Here is an 18,957-nt window from a genome sequence, read left to right on the forward strand (position 1 = left end):
AATTCAGATGCTCCCTTGCTGTGCAGTGGAAATGGCCACTTGATCAAATGCTTTGAGATGAGCATGGCGGTGGTGGCGATTTAGTCACCAAGTCCAACTCTTGCGATCCCATGATCCTGTGGACTATAGCCTGACAGGCTCCTCTGTCTATGGGATTTCCCAGGCGAGAATGCTGGAGTGGGTTTCCATTCCCTTCTCTAGGGGATCTTCCCAACCCAGGGATCAAACCTGCGTCTGTCTCCAGCATTCCAGGCAGTCTACTGTATTGCAGGCAGATTCTTTACCGACCGAGCCACTGGGGAAGCCATAAAAGTCACTGAGTGAGTATAGGCCAAACTTGTGTTTTGAGTGTTGGGGGAAGGAGAGTATTTGGGACTTAGGCCTGGTATGACCTTTGTCATGTCACCTGGAGCCCCATCCTGGTGTTGATTCTGTCCCTTTGTGTCTGTGTGTGGTATGAGAGGTCCAGCACTGGTTAGACCACTTGGCCTTCCAAGCCTGCAGCTCTCAGGGAGAAGAGATTGAGGGCTGGGAGTCACTAACCCCTCTGCAACTTTCTAGGTCACCAGCACCACAAAAAGACACATTACAGACACAATCCTGAGAGAAGCAATACATTGAGATTAATTAAAAATTTAAAAAAGAAATAAAGAAATTATGTTTAGTGTGTAATTTACAGTATGTTGTTTTAAAAAAAAAACAAACATTTTCTGGGGGAAATCACTTATTTCCCTTTGATTAGCCAATGGCATGTTGAGGATCTGTAGTTGATGGAAGACCCATTGATCACAGTTGTGCTCAAACTCACAGCCTGGGGAAAGTGTAAACTTCTGAAGAACAACACGCAGAACCTTCCAAGAGTTAAGGACTAAGTACCTTGGGTGGGGTCATTTGAAGTAAAGGCCTGCTCAGAAATCCCGAGGCCCCAAGTTCTTCCTTGCCTGGCTGCTAACTCAGATATTTCAGCAGACTATTTCCATTTCCCCCTCTCTGGGCTCTCTTTCTGGGTTTGGTAGCAAGAGTCTGCCTTGCAGAAAGGCCCTGAGCATCCACTGAGTACCTCTGAAGGGACTCAGGATTATATGAAAAGGAAGGCCAGAGAAAATACAGTGATATGTGAAGATCAGGGCCAGCACACGGAGAAACCTCTCTGCCGTTTGGACTCAAAAGAGCAGAAGCATTTTGTGACAGGGAAGGAGCTCAGTATCAAAATTTAGGAGTGGCAGTTTCCTGTGTTCTCTTGGATGGCCCCTACCTCTCCTTGGCCCCTGACCCTACACCAGCTGCCGATATATGAGCCAGGATATGCAGAGGACAAACACCACTGAGTTCTGGCTCTCTACCCAGATTGCTCCAGAATCTTGGGTGCCTGTGAGCCTGAAAAACAAAATGTAGCTCTTCCAGACAGCTCACCCCACCTGAATTCCATTTCTGTTTATGGAATAGCTACTAAGTCTTGTAGCCTATTAGCAACACTTGAGAAGTTTAAAATGACACCAGGTCTCATCCAAGGCTAGTTAGACCAGTGTGGTCCGGATATCAGCGTTCTAACCTGCGGCCAGGTTGTGAAACACTGTTTTATGCTCTGAAGAAACTCACCAGCTTAGTGTGCATGTGAACTTTTGTATTAATTCATTCCCTGATAGCTCAATTGGTAAAGAATCCACCTGCAATGCGGGAGACCTGGGTTTGATTCCTGGGTTGGGAAGATCCCCTGGAGAAGGGAAAGGCTACCTACTCCAGTGTTCTTGGACTTCCCTTGTGGCTCAGCTGGTGAAGGATCCACCTGCAATGCGGGAGACATGGGTTTGATTCCTGGGTTGGGAAGATCCCCTGGAGAAGGGAAAGGCTACCTACTCCAGTATTCTGGCCTGGAGAATTCCATGGACTGTATAGTCCATGGGGTTGCATAGAGTTGGACATGACTGAGCAACTTTCACTTTAATCCGAGTGCATCACCAAACTTGATACATTTCTGATTGCTTTGGAGAAAAGGAATAGTGGGTGAAGCACGGGGTAGGGTGAGGCAACTCAGAGCCAGGCCAGGTGTTGGTGCCCAGAAAGGCAGATCGCTCCTGCTCACCCCAGTCCTCTCTGCAGGAACAGCCGGGCCAGGTGTGTCCCAGCGTCTCTCACCCTCTGGAATGTGCTCCCTTCACCCTTTGGCACAGAGAAGGGCGAGTTTGTTAGGCTTCAGGGGATGGCTGGAGTCCCATCAGTTTAGAAAGGCATCTGCTGGGTAGTGTGGGAGGATGGATGACTGTAAGATCTGAAGCTTGAAACCAGATAACAGGTATTTAAATGGGAATGTTCTTGTTACAGATGCCCCCAGGAGCTAGTGATAGGCACATGGGAAATCAGGGCTGGAGAAAATAAATTGCTTTTTACATTAGCCTTCTCCTCGAGCCTCTATCAGATCTGAGATTTTTCTGGAAGTTTCCTCTTCTTTAGCTTTGATGATGCTATGCTCTTCTTCTTGTTTGTTCATGCATTGAAGAGTTAATATGTGCCTGCAGGTTACAGGGCTTTGCTAAATATATATATTTTTAAAAATCTGTCTTCAAGGAGTTTGCAATCTAGTGGATATGGATAAATAAACAATTTTGAGGAGTCAAAAGGCACAAATTTAAAAAAAAAAGATTTTGAGAATGCATAGCGGTAAGTGTATTGATGGAGCCGTGTACAGGAGTGTGTGTGACTCAGTGGAAGAAAGGTCCTCTAACCTTGCCGTGGGGGCACAGCACTGGGGCAAGGCTCCCTCCCTCCCTGCTGATGGCTTCTTTATTGGGGCTCCTGCTCTCTCATCCTGCTACCCTCAGTGTTCTCTAAATTCTTCCTCTCCTCTCTCTCCTCTCCTCTCCATTCCTACACTCCTGTGTTTGACTTGCTCAGCTGCCTCCAGCATTTTATCAGGACACCACGAGTAAGTGGTTTTCAGAGCTGTCTTCACACCGGGCTCAGGGTTCCCACAGCCTACTGGATCAAGCCCTGGATGTCAGCGTCTCACATGTATCACCTCCCTGCCCTGCTGGGACCAACCAGTCTCCACCCCCAGTTCTTCCCCATGTTTCTCAGCCACCTCACCCTATGTCCACATGACACCTTGTCCGCAGTTCTCTTTTATTTCTTCCATCCTAGGCACCCCCTCTGTGGTCCCCTTATTCTCCTGCCCTCAATCTTTCCCAGCATCAGGGTCTTTTCCTGTGAGTTGGCTCTTCACATCAGGCAGCTAAAGTATTGGAGCTTCAGCATCAGTCCTTCCAATGAATATTCAGGGTTGATTTCCTTTAGGTCACCAAACTCAATGGGCATGAGTTTGAGCAAACTCCAGGAGATAGTGAAGGACAGGGAAGCCTGATGTGCTGCAGTCCACGGGGTTGCAAAGAGTCAGACATGACTGAGCAACTGAACAGCAGCAGGCATCCTCACTGCCAGGCCCCAGGTCAGGTCCCTAACTGGCACCAACCAGGGCTATATCAGGCACATGTTTGAAGCTGGACTCCCAGGTTTCAATTCTTCCCTTCCCTGAGTGCTGTCTTATCCTTCCCAACATGAGGGGCTGACCATGTCATCCCAGCTCTGGTGATTTCCAATTGCCTCTCTGATGAAGTGGGAACTTCTTCGCCTGGTATTTAAGGTCCTGTGCAGTGTGACCCCAATTTGTTTTCCCAGCTCTATCTCCTGTAACTTCTCTACCTGTACCATGCTTCAGTCAAATTGAATGACCCACAGTTATCTGGACATACTCCATGTCCCCCAGCCTTCCTGCTACACTCACACCCTTTCTTCTGCCTCCAGTCCCCACTCCTGATTTAGCATTGAAGAAAGACTGCAAGGCTCACACCTTCATCAGCTTTTCCAAAGAACCATCCTGAAGCCCACAGCCAGATGTGACCTCCGTCCTCTGCACCATTTACCTTACCTCACCATTACTCCTTCAGTGTCTCTTCCCCTTTGCTGAAGGGGATGCTCCTAGAGCCAGGGAACTGCATCTTACTTATCTGTGTTTTCGGAGAAGGCGATGGCACCCCACTCCAGTACTCTTGCCTGGAGAATCCCATGGATGGAGGAGCCTGGTAGGCTGCAGTCCATGGGGTCGCGAAGAGTCGGACACGACTGAGCGACTTCACTTTCACTTTCATGCATTGGAGAAGGAAATGGCAACCCACTCCAGTGTTCTTGCCTGGAGAATCCCAGGGGCAGGGGAGCCTGGTGGGCTGCCATCTATGGGGTCGCACAGGGTCAGACACGACTGAAGCGACTTAGCAGCAGCAGCAGCATCTGTGTTTTACTGTCTCCTCTAGTGCTGAGCTTTGGAGAGAGAAGGTAAATACTTACTGGACTGATTACCTTGTGTCCAGGGGGACGGCCTGTTTAAGGGAGCCACGGACCTGTGAGGGCTGGAGTTAATTACCTGCAGTCCCACTGGCTTCAATTCTGAGAGCTTCTGTGACACAAAGACCGAAGAGGGACCTCGTCTGTGCTTAGCAGGAGCCCCTGAGCTGCTGTGCAGTGGGGTGGGGAGTAGGGTGGGGGATGGGAGGTGCTGGGGCGGGTGTGTGTGAAGCAGCCCCACACGCAGAGGCTCAGCCTTCTCCCCCTGCAGACGTGGATGAGTGCCTGGAGAACAACGGTGGCTGCCAGCACACCTGCCTCAACGTCATGGGGAGCTACGAGTGCCGCTGCAAGGACGGCTTTTTCCTGAGTGACAATCAGCACACGTGCATTCACCGCTCAGAAGGTATCTCTGCTCGGCTGGGGGGAGGCGGGGAGAGGGGCAGGGTCACACCTGAGAGTCCCCCTACGCCCAGTGACTCTAGAGGGAAAGCATGCCATGTATAAAGTCTGGAGGCCTGACGGGCAGGGTATTTCAGCTTCACCTTCCTCACCTGGCAAAATGATGGAGTTGGTCTGGGTGAGTTCTGAGGTCTCTTCAGACTCTCACAGTTGCTGATTCTAATCTCTAAATAGACACATTTCAAACATGACGATGTCTCAGAAGAAATGATGATCTGCCAAGTTTTTAGAAAAGGTGCTGCAAAGCACAGCCTGCTTTTTCAAAGTGCGAGCCCGCTCTTCCTGGGGAGGGAGGGAGGGGCTGGAGCCTTCCCGTGGACACTCAGTAAACGGCCCTGTTTTCAGCAAGAGCGGGCCTTCCCTGTATTTTGTATTTTTGAACTCTGACCTCTGGGATTCCAGGGGGTAGGTGGACCCCTTCCCCAGACTGGGGGGGTCTCTATTTTAGGGTTTCCTTCACCCATATTGCCATTCACCATTTCTCCATAAATTTGCAGAAAACTCCTCTCCTCTGATGGCTTTCGTTCTCTCTGCTTTGTGTTTATACCTATTTTCTTTTTCTGTTAGTTCAGTGGATTGTGAAGAGGGACAGGCATTAACTTCTTGTGGCCAACCAACCATTTTTAACTCAGTGATGTGGTTTTAATCCTTCCCTGCTCTTTCTTAAGCCACAGAACCACACTTTGATGGTGGTATGTCTCCCATGGTTGCCCGTGCCTGTTTTTAAGGGAAGTGCTCCAAATACTAGACTATTAACTCCTTTGTGCTGCTTGTTCATCCTCATAAGTTAAAATGAGGTGATTTTCAGTTTTTCTACTATTTAATCACAAGATTTATAGATTTATTATTTTAATTGTGGTGGTTTTAGTAATTTTTCAAGGGTTTCTTTGTGGAAGATGATTTTTGCCTCATTTTCCAAGAATGATGGCTTCTTAGCCCTCACCAGCAGGCCTGTTTGGGTACTAAGAAGAGGAGTCAGATGCTCTTATCCCCCAGCTTGCTTACTGTCAGAGTGTGAGCTGGTTACTCATAGCCCCTGGCTCTAATCAGGTGATCTCTTGTCTCATTTAGGTGTGGCCCTTGACTGAGTAGCAGGTTTGATTTTTGTTTTCCCTGTGGGGTTCTCTGGACTCTTCCATGAGCTGTACCTCTTGTCCAAAGCTGAATTAAGATGCCAGCAGCACGAGGATGATCCTGATCTCAGGGCACCTCCCCTTTGGTTGCTCAAAGCTGCTTCCTGGAAAGTCCCTCTGGCTTCCTCTTCAGGTGGCAGGAGGTAGAGCTAGTGGTCCTGTAGGCAGAGCTGTGCCTGAACACCCCCAGTATGGGTCCCACCTCTCGTGAAGCCACTGGCGGTGATTAAGACCTTCTCTTACCCTCGCTCCTCCAGAGCAGAGATTCAGCCCCTTTCTCCTGTCCCCAAGTCCCCAGACTGACTACAGACACAAGCTCCTCAGACTGCAAGACCATAAGAGCAGTTCCTTTCCACAGTCTGTGTTTTCTAAATTTTTTACAATTCAGACATTCTTAGAACCCCTAAAGAGTATTTAAAATGAGGATATTTGTTTGGGGCTAAAATCCAAGTCCAAGTATTGGAGTTGTGGTCTGGAAGCACTCTGTGGTTTTCTGTTGTGTTTCAACCTGGCTGCTGGGTGAATTCATGGTGGCGTGAGCCCACAGATTAGAGCAGTTTGCAGCTGCCCACTTCCATTGTAGGGTTTTAACTCTCCAAATAGAGCCAGCTGTAAACAGTATTCCTCTAGGATGCCCTCCTTGAAGTGCACATTAAACTCCTGAAATCTATATTAAAGTAGGCTTTAAAACCCACAGCTGATCCTTTAAAAATGGTTGAAAGAAGGTAAACACTGCAAGCTAGTATTTTCTAGAGTCACCAATGTTGTTATTAATAATTATATGCTAAATGTTCTTTAATATAAGGGATCATACTAGTTAACTCTGAGAGAAACTCAAGCTATTTGTGTGTTTTTTTTCATCCTTAGAGACCCCAAAGTTCTGGTAAAGAGACCGTGTGTTTTCACCCATGTAATGGGGGTAGGCTGGAGAGAGACACATGGCCCCAGCCTGCCTTTGTCCCTATTCATGGGTGCTCAGGCTCTCAAAATGAGCATTCCTCTTTTGTTTTGTCTGCTCTGAGAATATTTCTAGATGTTTGCACTGCTGCCTTTTTAGAGTAGTGGGCAAGGTGGCAGGTTAGTGAGTAACGGGCCGTGCTGTTAGCAGGGTCTGTTTCTTCCTTTTCATGCCCTATTTGCAAAGCTTATTTTTATTCAGTTCCCAATAATATACTTCAGTGAGACCCTGGGCCAGGGGTCCCCCAGAATGGGATATTTCTCAGGTTTCTGAGCTGTTTCCTTCCTGGTGAACTAACAATCCTAAACATAACTGTCCAGGTGGTTTCTGGGTTAGCCAGGACCCTAGCTGGGTGCTCCAGTTTGGACCAGTCCATCTGCCTACCCTAGCAGTGGCCTTGTTTTGAGTCAGGGTACTCTGAAAAGCTTCGGGCGCCCCTCTTAAAAAGCCCTTAGCATTTCCAGAGCCATTTAAACCTTCAGTGTCTTCTGGTAACTTTAGGTCTTGCTTGGTGTGCTGTGACATCAGGGGCAGCTTCTTTGTGCATCCCCATGGCATCTGGTGCACAGTCAGCTCTTACAAAATGTTTCTTGTGCAAATGAATTGCTCTGAGAGGCAGTAAAGGTCACTTTGCAAACATCTTAACAGACTTGTAAATGAAATGAAAAAGAAAAAGAGGAAGAAGCAGCTGATTTGTAAGGGAATGTGCTTTGGGGTGCTTCCCCTCACTCCCGACCCTGGGAACCATCTTGTGCGGCCCAGCATCAGAAACATCAGGAAGCAGCCGGCATGAGATGTTGAGTTTGTCTCCCATAGGGAAGGAAAATGATGTTTCTACTGCTGCCTTTTCTTGGGCACTGTTACATTTACCACTAGATGCTCCTGGAGCCTGTTAGTGTAAATGCCCTGCTGATCCAAGAACAACTGTAATGCTGGGTGGGCCTTCTTTGGAGGACAGGACGCTTCCTGGAGGCATCTCCCACCTCCTGTGCCATCTTAGTACTGGGAGAAAATAATGTCTTCAGAAATCACCGGCCCAAGCCAAGAGAGAGCTCCCCTCTGACCCAGTGCAAGCTTCTTTCTGTGTTAATTGACAGCAGCCCTTTGCACGGATGAATGGATCCCAACCACCTCCAGCAGATTGAGTGCTGGAGCTCAAACAGCTCATAACTGTCAGATAAAAAACAAGAAGGTTTTAAGAGAATGTGAGATGTATTAGCTGTTGCCCTCTCTTTTGGAATAGAAATGACATCTGTTTGTATTAAAACAATCATTCCAGTTAAGCATAGACCCATGGGTCCCATGGTGAGATTTGGAGAGAAATGACTTTTGACTTAATTAGAACCAATTGGCTAAGGTTTTAGGGGCACAATACAGAGCAGTATTGGATCCTGGAGAAGTCGAATGAAAGCTTTTTGTACTCATGTTAAAAGAGTGCCACTTCCAGTATTAGAAAATGTCTTGTCAGTGGAGAATCAATGAGAACAAAATCCCTACTCTTAAAAATGTTTTAGAGTTACATTGCACAAATGCAAAAAACCATCACATGAATACATACCTATTTAGTTCAGTTCAGTTGCTCAGTCGTGTCTGACTCTTTGCAACCCAATGGACTGCAGCATGCCAGGCTTCCCTCTCCATCACCAACTCCCAGAGCTTGCTCAAACTGATGTTCATCGAGTTGGTGATGCCATTCAACCATCTCATCCTCTGTTGTCCCCTTCTTCTCCTGCCTTCAATCTTTCCCAGCATCAGGGTCTTTTCTAATGAGTCAGTTCTTTGCATCAGGTGGCCAAAGTATTGGCGCTTCAGCTTCAGCATCATCCTTCCAATGAATATTCAGGACTGATTTCCTTTAGGATGGACTGGTTGGATCTCCTTGCAGTCCAAGGGACTCTCAAGAGTCTTCTCCAACACCACAGTGCAAAAGCATCAATTCTTCGGTGCTCAGCTTTCTTTATGGTCCAATTCTCACATCCATACATGACTACTGGAAAAACCGTAGCTTTGACTATATGGACTTTGTCAGTAAAGTAATGTCTCTGCTTTTTAATATGCTGTCTAGGTTGGTCATAGCTTTTCTTCCAAGGAGCAAGCATCTTTTAATTTCATGGCTGCAGATACCATCTGCAGTGATTTTGGAGCCCAAGAAAATAAAGTCTCTTACTGAACCCCATGAACAGTATGAATAAGAAAAAAAGATATGACATACCTATTAATGTTGTGCAAACCAGGGAGAGGTTTTGAGAATACTCTTGGGTGTGATAACAGTTCCTGCAGAGTGCTAGGATGTGGCAGAGTCCTAAAGAATTGGTATTGAGAAGAGGCATGATGCTGGCAAACCACACAGATGTCTGCTTTGCTGCGACCCCATCAGTTAGATAGACGCATGCTAAACCATCGAGGAAAATAACTCCCTTCCCACCATATTTACCATAAGATCAGGCCTAATGAAAATTACAGTTTACCTGGGAAGGATTTTACAGCAGCTCAAGGAAACCACATATATGAGGTCTCTCTCTCTGTTCTTTCTGCTGTTGACCTCTGAGCCTGCTGAGGGAGGGCCCAGGAACTAACTGAAGGTGGTCACATAAGAGAGGTCCCTGGGCAGGTGTCCACGGGGTGACGCCAAAATACAGAAGTAATCACAGTCACCTCCAGAGTGTGGATTTGGTGGGGGTAGAGAGGAGGGTTGAAATTTTCTGAAAATCATCTTCGAGAATATATGAAAAGGAGGACTTCCCTGGTTAAGACTGTGCTCCAAATGCAGGGGGCTTGGGTTCAATCCCCGGTTAGGGACCTACGATCCCACACACTGCAGAGCATGGTGCTCCCCTGCCCCCCAAAAAGAATATGTGAAAAGGTTGAGAATCTTCACCTGTCTATCTGCAGATTTTTGTAGAGAGATTCTCCTTTTCTGTTTGCATTCTTGATCAGCATGGGTAAGAGCATGGCAGAGACAAGATTTCCTGGGGTCCACAGGTTCTGATTCCATACCCAACAGAGAGCTCCTAGTGGTACTTCTTTTTTTTAATTTTTTGATCACACCACGTGGGATCTTAGTTCCCTGACCAGAGATTGAACCCAGGCCCTCTGCAGTGAAAGCATGGAGTCCTAACCACTGGACTGCGAGGGAATTCCCTTCTGGTGGGTACTTTCTTCTAAGTGTATTGAGTAGGCTCCTATCTCTTTTGGAGAATTGAAACATCCTATGTTTTGGGTGACATAAGAAAATTTTCATATCTCTGTTAACTGGCTTGATATGAATGACATATTCTTGTAAAATGTGGGGCTGATGGACACCGAGGCAGGCAGGTTTGTGGCCCGCCTGCCAGCCCCTCCAGACACTCCAGGGCTCTGGATTCTGGTGCAACCTGGTCATCGGCTGCATGCCGCTGTTTTGCAGAGGGTCTGAGCTGCATGAATAAGAATCACGGCTGTAGTCACATCTGCAAGGAGGCCCCGAAGGGCAGTGTTGCCTGCGAGTGCAGGCCAGGCTTTGAGCTGGCCAAGAACCAGAGAGACTGCATCTGTAAGTACAGACTGGTACCCCACCCCTCCCTGCACCCTGGGAACCATGAGCCATCCTACCCCAGAGGTTGTCTTGTGCAGCCCAGCATCAGAAACATCAGGGAAGGCAGCTGGCATGAGATACAGAGAATAGTCTCCTGTAGGGAAGGAAAATGATGTTTCTAAAGGGACCAGTCAGAAGGAGCTCACACTCAGGAGTGAGGAATGTGAATGCTGGGGGACAGGTCTCCCTCTTTCCATGGAGTAAAATAAAATTTCCTCATTTGGCAACTCTTTGATACCCACTTCCTGCTTCTTGTACAAGCTTCACCGACCTCCTTTCTCCAAACACCAAACTTCTTGCTTTTGGAAGATAGTTCCCATTCTTTCATGCCTTCAAGGCTTTTCCAAGTCTTCCTCCCTTCCTGGCTTGGTGAATTCTCACCCAATATTTATTTACTTATTTTTGGCTGTGCTGGGTCTTTGTTGCTGCATGTGGGCTTTCTCTAGTTGTGACGAGCAGAGGCTAACTCTTCTTTGTGGTGCTCGGGCTTCTCACTGCAGAGGCTTCTCTTGTTACAGAGCACTGGGCTCCAGGGTGCACGGCCTTCAATAGTTGCAGCACCATGTGGGATCTTCCCAGACCAGGCATCGAACTTGTGTCCCCTACATTGGCAGGTGGATTCTTATCCACTGTACCACCAGAAAAGTCCTCACTCAATTTTTAATATCCTGCCTAACTTCTAATAATGATAAAGATAATAGGTACTTTGGGAGGGCATTTATTATGTGCAAAGGCTTATCTAAAGAGGTACCATATTCCATTTAATTCTTACAGGCATCACCTTATGAGCCAAGTTGAGAAAATTGTGGAGAAGGTAAAGCTATAAGGTCACAGAGGGAGCAAGAGGCAAATGTAGGATTCACACATAGATCTAGCCTGACTGTAAGGCTTGTGCTCCTAATCACCATGCTACACGACCTCAGAGGCAGTCCCCGATGGCCTCAGACAAGGCCGCCAGTTGGTATTTTGCCTCCCGCAGTGTTGTTTATTCCTCAATTATAGCACGTGGCTCTGTGGGTTGAATTCTATGTTTATGTGTTTTTCCCCCAGCCATGAACCTCTCCAAGTCAGGGATTTTGTCTTACTTTTGCCTCTTGGTCTTGTCCTGGATGTGTTCAATACACATTTATATAATGGATGAGTCAGTACATGGTGTACACAGTCCAGATGCAGCTGCCTCGGGATGAAGAAACACAATAATAGCTCCGATGGATAACAGGAAACGACCACCATTAAAGGTGTTTCTAAACCACTATTTATGCCAGAGGAAACACTGAGGGTTTCCTTTTAGGAACTCTTCCCAAAGTCATTGGGCTTCCGTGGTGGTTCAGCTGGTAAAGAACCTGCCTGCTAATGCAGGAGACACAAGAGATGTGGGTTCCCTCCCTGGAGGAGGAAATGGCAACCCACTCCAATATTCTTGCTTGGAAAACTCCATAGACGAGCCTGGTGGGCTGCAGTCCGTGGGGTCTCAAAGAGTTGAACATGACTGAGTGAACATGCACCTCTATTACATTTTGGGGTTTCTCAGGTGGGTGAAGAATCTGCTTGCAAATGCAGGAGATGCAGGAGTCACGGATTCGATCCCTGGGTCAGGAAGATGCCCTGGAGAAGGGCATGGCAACCCGCTCTGGTATTCTTGCCTGGAGAATCCCTTGGACAGAGGAGCCTGGCGGGCTACAGTCCATAGGGTTGAAAAGAGTTGGACACGACTGAAGTGACTGAGCATGCACGCAGCATGCCCAAAGTCATGGACCTTCTAGAAGATGCCTGCAGTTTGCTAGGGTTGGTTGTTTACAGTGAGTAGACCTCCGTGGTTAAGAGATGGAGAGACAGGGATTTCCAGTGGTGGAAGCCACTGGACAGGCGGTCCAGTGGCTGAAACTCCACACTCCTAATGCAGGGGGCCCAGGTTTGATTCCTGGTTGGGGAACTAGATCCCACATGCCACTACTAAGACCTGGTGCAGCCAAATAAATAAATATTTTTTAAAAAATAGAGACAGACAGTTTTGCTGGTGAGACTTCTGTCTGATACCTCCATCACAAAGCAGAGCACGGCCTCATAGCCTGACAATCTAGGCTTATGCCACCATCACCATCAGCAGGTTCTGACAGCCTCATAAGCCCCTAAAAGTGGGACTGGCTACAGCTATCTTCAAAAAGAAGGCCCAGGTCTCTGCAGGAGACTCACCTGTGGATGAGATTCAGCATTTTACAGCCTTTCAGGAGCCAGTAGACTAACTGAGAGTTTATTTGTAAAGATTTAAAATGTTTTAAAGATATCATTGCTCAAATAATACCATAAGATTATATTCAGATAATATTATAAAACTTAAAATAATTAAAAAACCCCAGAATTTCACCACATAATCCAGCTGTTTTGCTTTTCTCATATTCCTATTTAGTTGTTGATATGCATATGCAATTATTACACAGCTATAATCACAGAACATTTTCTTTCTCACAGCACAAATTTAGTTCTTTTAAATTAAAAAATTAAAAATGACTGTATAAGAATTTAAACAGTCCAAAGAAACATATAACCTTCCCCCCTTCCCATTTCCTTTGCCAGAGGTAACCACTGTTCAGTTTGATGAATAGATAGTTTTGTGGTTGGCTTTCTTCCCCTCCTTGGCTTGTTATCAATGTGTTCATACACAGTCTTTGTAATTATTGGTTAATGTTGCATTAACTGTGCGTGAAGAGTCATCATTTCCTCTGATTACCCTCCCTTCTAACTAATCAGATGTAATCTGATGAGAGAAATCCTAACATATACGTATAAATTAAATACCATCTGTTCCAGACATAAAACGCGATAGCATTTCCAAATGTCCCAGTACTTCTTCTGATAGAGCAGAGCACTAGTTTAGAATCCTTTGGTATCATTTCCTTTAAATGGTGAAAATCTCCCTTCACCTTCACATCTCTGTCTTCCTATGTAGTGTTGCTCAGATCTGTCATTCAGCATTTCTACAAGTCTTATTGTGACTGTTTGCTCACATAGACAGGGATATGGACTGAGTCAAGGGTCTTTTACACACAGTCCCTCGTACATGCTAGGTGCCTGAAGACCTCCTGAATGAGAATCAGAGCTCTTCCGGAGGAAACACAGCCCCAGGTGTGGACATCTCAGTGTGTGATGTGTCGATTCATTCTCTTAGTGACCTGTAACCATGGAAACGGTGGATGCCAGCACTCCTGCGAAGACACCGCTGAAGGCCCAGAGTGTAGCTGCCATCCTCGGTACAAGATGCACTCGGATGGGAGGAGCTGCCTCGGTGAATGGTGACCCCAACGCTGGGTTAGGGTCTCCCCTAGCCTGCTCACCACTAACCCAACCCTAACCCAACCCTAACTATTAATAGCGTTTAGAACCAGAGGTAGGGTGTTGCCAGTGCACATGCCCTCAAGCGGGTTCCATGCTGCTTCACATGGGGCAGGGGCAGTACTCCAGACCTGGAATGGGGGCCCTGTTCTCCCTGTGAGAACTTGGAGAGCCCTTGTTCCTTTCCTGGACTAGGCTGCTCCCGGAGCTGATATTCTGGAGATGGGTCACCTCCCAGGAGAGCTGTTCATGATGACAGGGTGGCCTTTGCCATCAGCAGAAGCCAGAGTTGCATGCTTATGGCTGGATGCCTGCCCTGTCCATCGTGATGTGTCCTTTGCTAGCTCCATTTTAGAGGTTCCCCGATCCAAGATTCTTTTTGTCCTGAACTAGGGGTTCTGAAGTGAATCTGAAGCTTGCATTCCCCAGGGTCTGTGGTCAGTACAATATAATAAAAAAAACCTCTTTCCCGTATTTAATGTCTATTAAGGCTCTGTGGCCATGTAACACAGAGCCTCATTGCAACATGTTTTTGTTGAGCAAAGAGTCACATTTCTCACATTGTTCTCGTGTCTGGGATTTCCAAGGAAGTGGTTGTGCTGGGGACGAACAATCTGACTCATTCAGAGAACTGTGCTCTTTGCGTCTCTTGCAGAGCGAGAGGACATTGCCCTGGAGGTGATGGAGAGCAACGCCACATCTGTGACGGATGGGGATAAACGGGTGAAACGGCGGCTGCTCATGGGTAGGCGCCTCACACACACCCCCAAGCCCAGCTGCTGCATTGTCCCTTTCTGTCCCCAACTTATGGCCTCAGGACTGAACCTGGGGCCATGTGCCCCAGACCAGTTGGACCGGAGTCAGCAGCTCCTGTCCAGCTGAGGTGTGTCGGTTCTCCACTCACTGCTGTTGCTAAGTCACCATCCAGGACCCCTGGTCCAGTGGGAAGAACATTGGTTCAGCTGTCAGCGTAGCTGGTTAGCATCTGAAACTTGCCAGACTTGGGACTTGGAAAAACTGTGTCCTGGCCTTCCTCTAAAATGGATGTAATACAGTTGATCTCTTCGGGCTATCAGGAAGCTCAGCTAAGACAATAATATGCCAAAGTGCTCAGAGTCCACTGCCTGGGACTTAGTGGGTGGTCAGTACATGTCAGATCCCCTCCACCCTGAGTAACTATGAAGAGAGAGGCATTTTGGGCAGCCCCTGCTTAGCATGGCACTTTGGCTGGGTGTTTGTCCACTGAGTCTTCTAGTTCAGACTCAGCCATGTTAATGGCAGGAGAGATGAATGGAGAAGAGCGGCACTTGGCTGAGGGACACAGGGACGTCTGCCAGCAGGCCCGCTGGAGCTGGAGGCCACAGACAGCAGACACTCAGCCTTGGCTGTGGGGCGAGAATCAAGCAGCTCCTTTGATGTTATTATTCTGGAGAAAGCTTGGCTTGACCTAAATGAAACTGATCTTTGGATAGCTTCTGGATGTAACGGTCAGGTAAGATATTAAGCAGCCATTGGTTACCAGGCAGGTGACATTTCTGAGCTCTTTTCTGCTCTGCCCTATTAAAATTATTATTTTTAATTGCCTTAGAACAGTATGTATGAATAATATGAAAACCTTAAAGAGTTAATTAGTACTTAATAGTACTTATAATGAAATAGATCATTTCCTTGTCTTATAACTTGCCATTTGCCAGTGGCCACAATTTTTAATTCTCCTGGTTGTTTCTTCTTTTCCTGACTTACCCTCCCCCATATTTCTGAAAAGGAAAGTGTATATAGTTATTTCTTGATGTCGGGTGTTTTTTTTTTCCCTGCACCACAGGGTTCATGGGATCTTAGTTCCCTGACCAGTGATTGAACTTGCATCCTAGGCAATGAGAGCACAAAGTCTTAAGCACTAGACTGCCAGGGAATTCCCCTGATGCATCAGTTTTAAATAGTAGTTTTTGACTTCCTACCACAGAGGATTAAGTTGTTAAGCTCCCTTTGACCCCTCCCCCAATACACACACAGACTCCCTCATACCCTTAATATGTTGTTATTCAGTCACTAAGTTGTGTCCGACTCTTGCAACCCAATGGACTATAGCATGCCAGGTTCCTCGTCCATGGGATTCTCCAGGCAAGAATACTGGAGTGGGTTGCCATTTCCTTCTCCAGGGGATCTTCCCAACCCAGGAATCGAACCCAGGTCTCCTGCATTAGGGCAGATTCTCTACCAACTGAGCTGTGAGGGAAGCTAGTTTTCTTAGTACCTCTTACCATTTTTTTTCCCCCAAATTTCTGGCAGACCTCTAAAACCCTTTACAATGACAGCAGATAACTTGCCAATTCCATTTTTTACGAAAAAGTCCCTTCTGAGGATTCCACCCTGCTCCAGTGGGGCCTCACTCCTGGGCCAGTTGCATATCTGTCATCTTGGCCTTTCCTGGAGCACCCACTTGGAAATTCCCTTCCCCATGCTCCTGCTTTGCTGGATCCCATGGCTTCTGTTTTGTTAGTTTGCAAGGGTAGATAGAGATTTTTTGAAAAACTCTGCACACTTGAAAATGCCTTTATAGTTTACCTTCCCCCTTTCTTAAGAATTTGGCTTAGAAGAGTTCAAAGTTGGGAAGAATATTTCGTCAGAGTTTTGAATAATGCCCTGTTGTTTTGAACATTCAGTGTTCTTTCCAGAAGTCTAATTCTTGATTCTTTGTGTGAAACCTATAAGAGCTTCTCTCTGGGTGTTTTCAGGGTCTTAACGTTGTCCCTGGCGATCTGAAATTTCGCGACAGTGTCCCCCACTGAAGGATTTGTCTCACCTGTTATACTGAGCACTCAGTAGGCCTTTTCAAGAAGGACATTCGCATCCCTAGGTTCCAAAATGTGAATTCCCCAGTGGCTCAGAGGATAAAGCATCTGCCTGCCATGTGGGAAACCAGGGTTCGATTCCTGGGTTGGGAAGATCCCCTGGAGAAGGAAATGGCAACCCACTCCAGTATTCTTGCCTGGAGAATCCCATGGACAGAGGAGCCTGGCTGGCTACAGGCCACGGGGTCGCAAAGAGTCGGACACGACTGAGCGAGTTCAAAGAGTCAAAGAAAGAGGTTCCAAGAAATTTTCTTTTATTTTTCTTTCAATAATTTTCTTTACTTTTCTCAGTCTTTCTGAAACTCCTATTAGTTGACTATTGTAACTCCTGGTTTGCTCCTCAAATTTACTTCTTTTTTCTCTTCTTGATATTTACTTCCTAGGACATCCTTCATTTCCCCCCCTAAACTTTCTATAGGGCTCTTTTTATATTTCAGCCTTCATATTTTAATTTTTCAAGAACTTTACTTTGGTATTTTGTTGTTGGAACTTGTTCTTATTTCATGGATGGTTTTCTTACCTCCCTGAGGAAATTAATGATAAGATTTTCTAACTTCTCTGTTGTTCCCCTTTATTAGCTTTGTTTTCCCCAGATTCCTTTTCCCGTGTTCGTTTGACTTGGTGTATTATTTCATACTAGAGGCTTTCCTGAAATGTCTGGTGATCCTCGGCTGACTTTTCATATTTAAAAGTGGAATATTGAAAAGCTACTTGGATAATCTGTCAACTGGTGGGCTTTATGCAATTCATGGGGTCGCAAAGAGTCGGACACGACTGAGCCACTGAACTGAACTGAATGCTTGGTGGACTAGGCAGTGGCTTAGTCATTTCATCTGGAGATCTTCAAATGCCAGTATCTGCAAGTCTTTTACTTGGGCAGGTCAGTTTAACTGGAGAGGAATCCTTCAGTCTCCTGCTGGGGTTATTTAGGCTTGGCTGCCAGCATCCCAGGAAATAGGGAGACAGAGGATGAAAGTGAGAGATCGCTCTTTTCACAGTATAGACTTTCACCCAACAGCATCTCCCCTTCCTTCCTCTGCTATTTCTGGCGCCCATGAGTCCAGGGTTTCTCTGGTCTGACTTTTTCAGAGACTATATTAATCTGCTTTAGCCTGAATAGGGATGAACTATGGGCTATGGAATTAAGATGGCCATCTGGGGGCTTATTTGTTATACGGACTCTCAAATCAGTCTTCATATTTTAACTCCATCCTTACCTCTGCCTCTCGAGCAACTTTAGTGTTTCCAATTCCCCAGCCCCTCTGGGATTCTGTGGCTCACATGAGCTGACCAATTGTTGGCATCTCTCTGCAGACTGCCAAGGTTTAACTGCTAGTTAGCGTTCCTCCATTGATATGCCACTTCCAGAAGATTTGACATCTTTCATCTATTATTTTCTATTTTATTTGTCCTTAAGGATTTACACTTAAAATTTTATTTACTCTCTTTTTAGTGAGGTTTGGAGAGGAAACAGAGATAAACATACTTGTTCTATCTGTCATATTTAATCAGAACTAAGTTTGTCCTCCAAGACTTCAAAAAGAGGTAGTTTTGGGTGTAAAGTCAGTTTCTGGTAGCTAAATGCTAACAGTTGAATGAATGTTGAATGCGTTTGTGTATTACTTGGAATTAATGCAGAGCTAAAAGGTTAGATACGATTTCGTAACTGCAGCTGAGTTTTCACATAGCCATAACGGGTCTTTCTCCTTCCAAGGAAAGGTAAACTTCTAATTTGAGTTACTGGGCAGTTGCCGAGGAAGTCATTGGTCTGCAGGAAGAGAAGGGCTGGGATGGGTGATATTTCCCCTTTCTCACTTTGCCCATAGCACACAGTGAACAGAGAAGGTTCAGGTTAAAGGAAGGAACATCCCCCTTGGCTCTGTTCCGCATTCGCATCTAGCCTGCTGGAAGAGGTTGTCATGCTCAGCCTCTTTAGTGTCTTCGCTAAAGAACATTTGGTTCTTTAGTGTCTTCACACCTGCCAGGAACTTTTAGTGTTTTCACATCTGCCAGTAGAGAGGAAAGCAGGTTGGCAAGGGCGTCTGTCCTCCTGTCATCCTGTCAGGTTTCCTGGGGAGATGTCACTTATTTATTTGGCTGCTCTGGATCTTGGTTGTGGCATGTGAGGTCTTTTATTTGCAGCACATATGATTAGCTGCAGCATGTGGGATCTAGTTCCCCAACCAGGGATTGAACCTGGGTCCCCTGCATTGGGAGCGCAGAGTCTTAGCCACCGGACCACTAGGGAAGTCCCGATGTCACTTATGCAGATAGGGGATGGGGAGGAGCTGCACTTGCTCTTCCTCTAACTCA

General features: G+C 46.5%; 1 protein-coding gene across 4 annotated transcripts in view; it reads left to right on the plus strand.

Annotated features, from left to right (window-relative positions):
- The window catches only part of SCUBE2 (signal peptide, CUB domain and EGF like domain containing 2), a 68,339-nt gene that overhangs the window by 8,944 nt on the left and 40,438 nt on the right, over positions 1–18,957 (plus strand). For 3 of the 4 annotated variants that reach the window (XM_055548689.1, XM_055548688.1, XM_055548691.1), the window contains 4 exons: positions 4,607–4,741; positions 10,295–10,420; positions 13,629–13,745; positions 14,448–14,537. In XM_055548689.1, coding sequence (XP_055404664.1) covers positions 4,607–4,741; positions 10,295–10,420; positions 13,629–13,745; positions 14,448–14,537 — 468 coding nt within the window. The remainder of the gene's footprint in view (positions 1–4,606; positions 4,742–10,294; positions 10,421–13,628; positions 13,746–14,447; positions 14,538–18,957) is intronic. The other variant, XM_055548690.1, reaches the window with a different exon arrangement.

Source organism: Bubalus kerabau, chromosome 15 (assembly GCF_029407905.1).
Source record: "Bubalus kerabau isolate K-KA32 ecotype Philippines breed swamp buffalo chromosome 15, PCC_UOA_SB_1v2, whole genome shotgun sequence".
Lineage (NCBI taxonomy): Eukaryota > Metazoa > Chordata > Mammalia > Artiodactyla > Bovidae > Bubalus > Bubalus kerabau.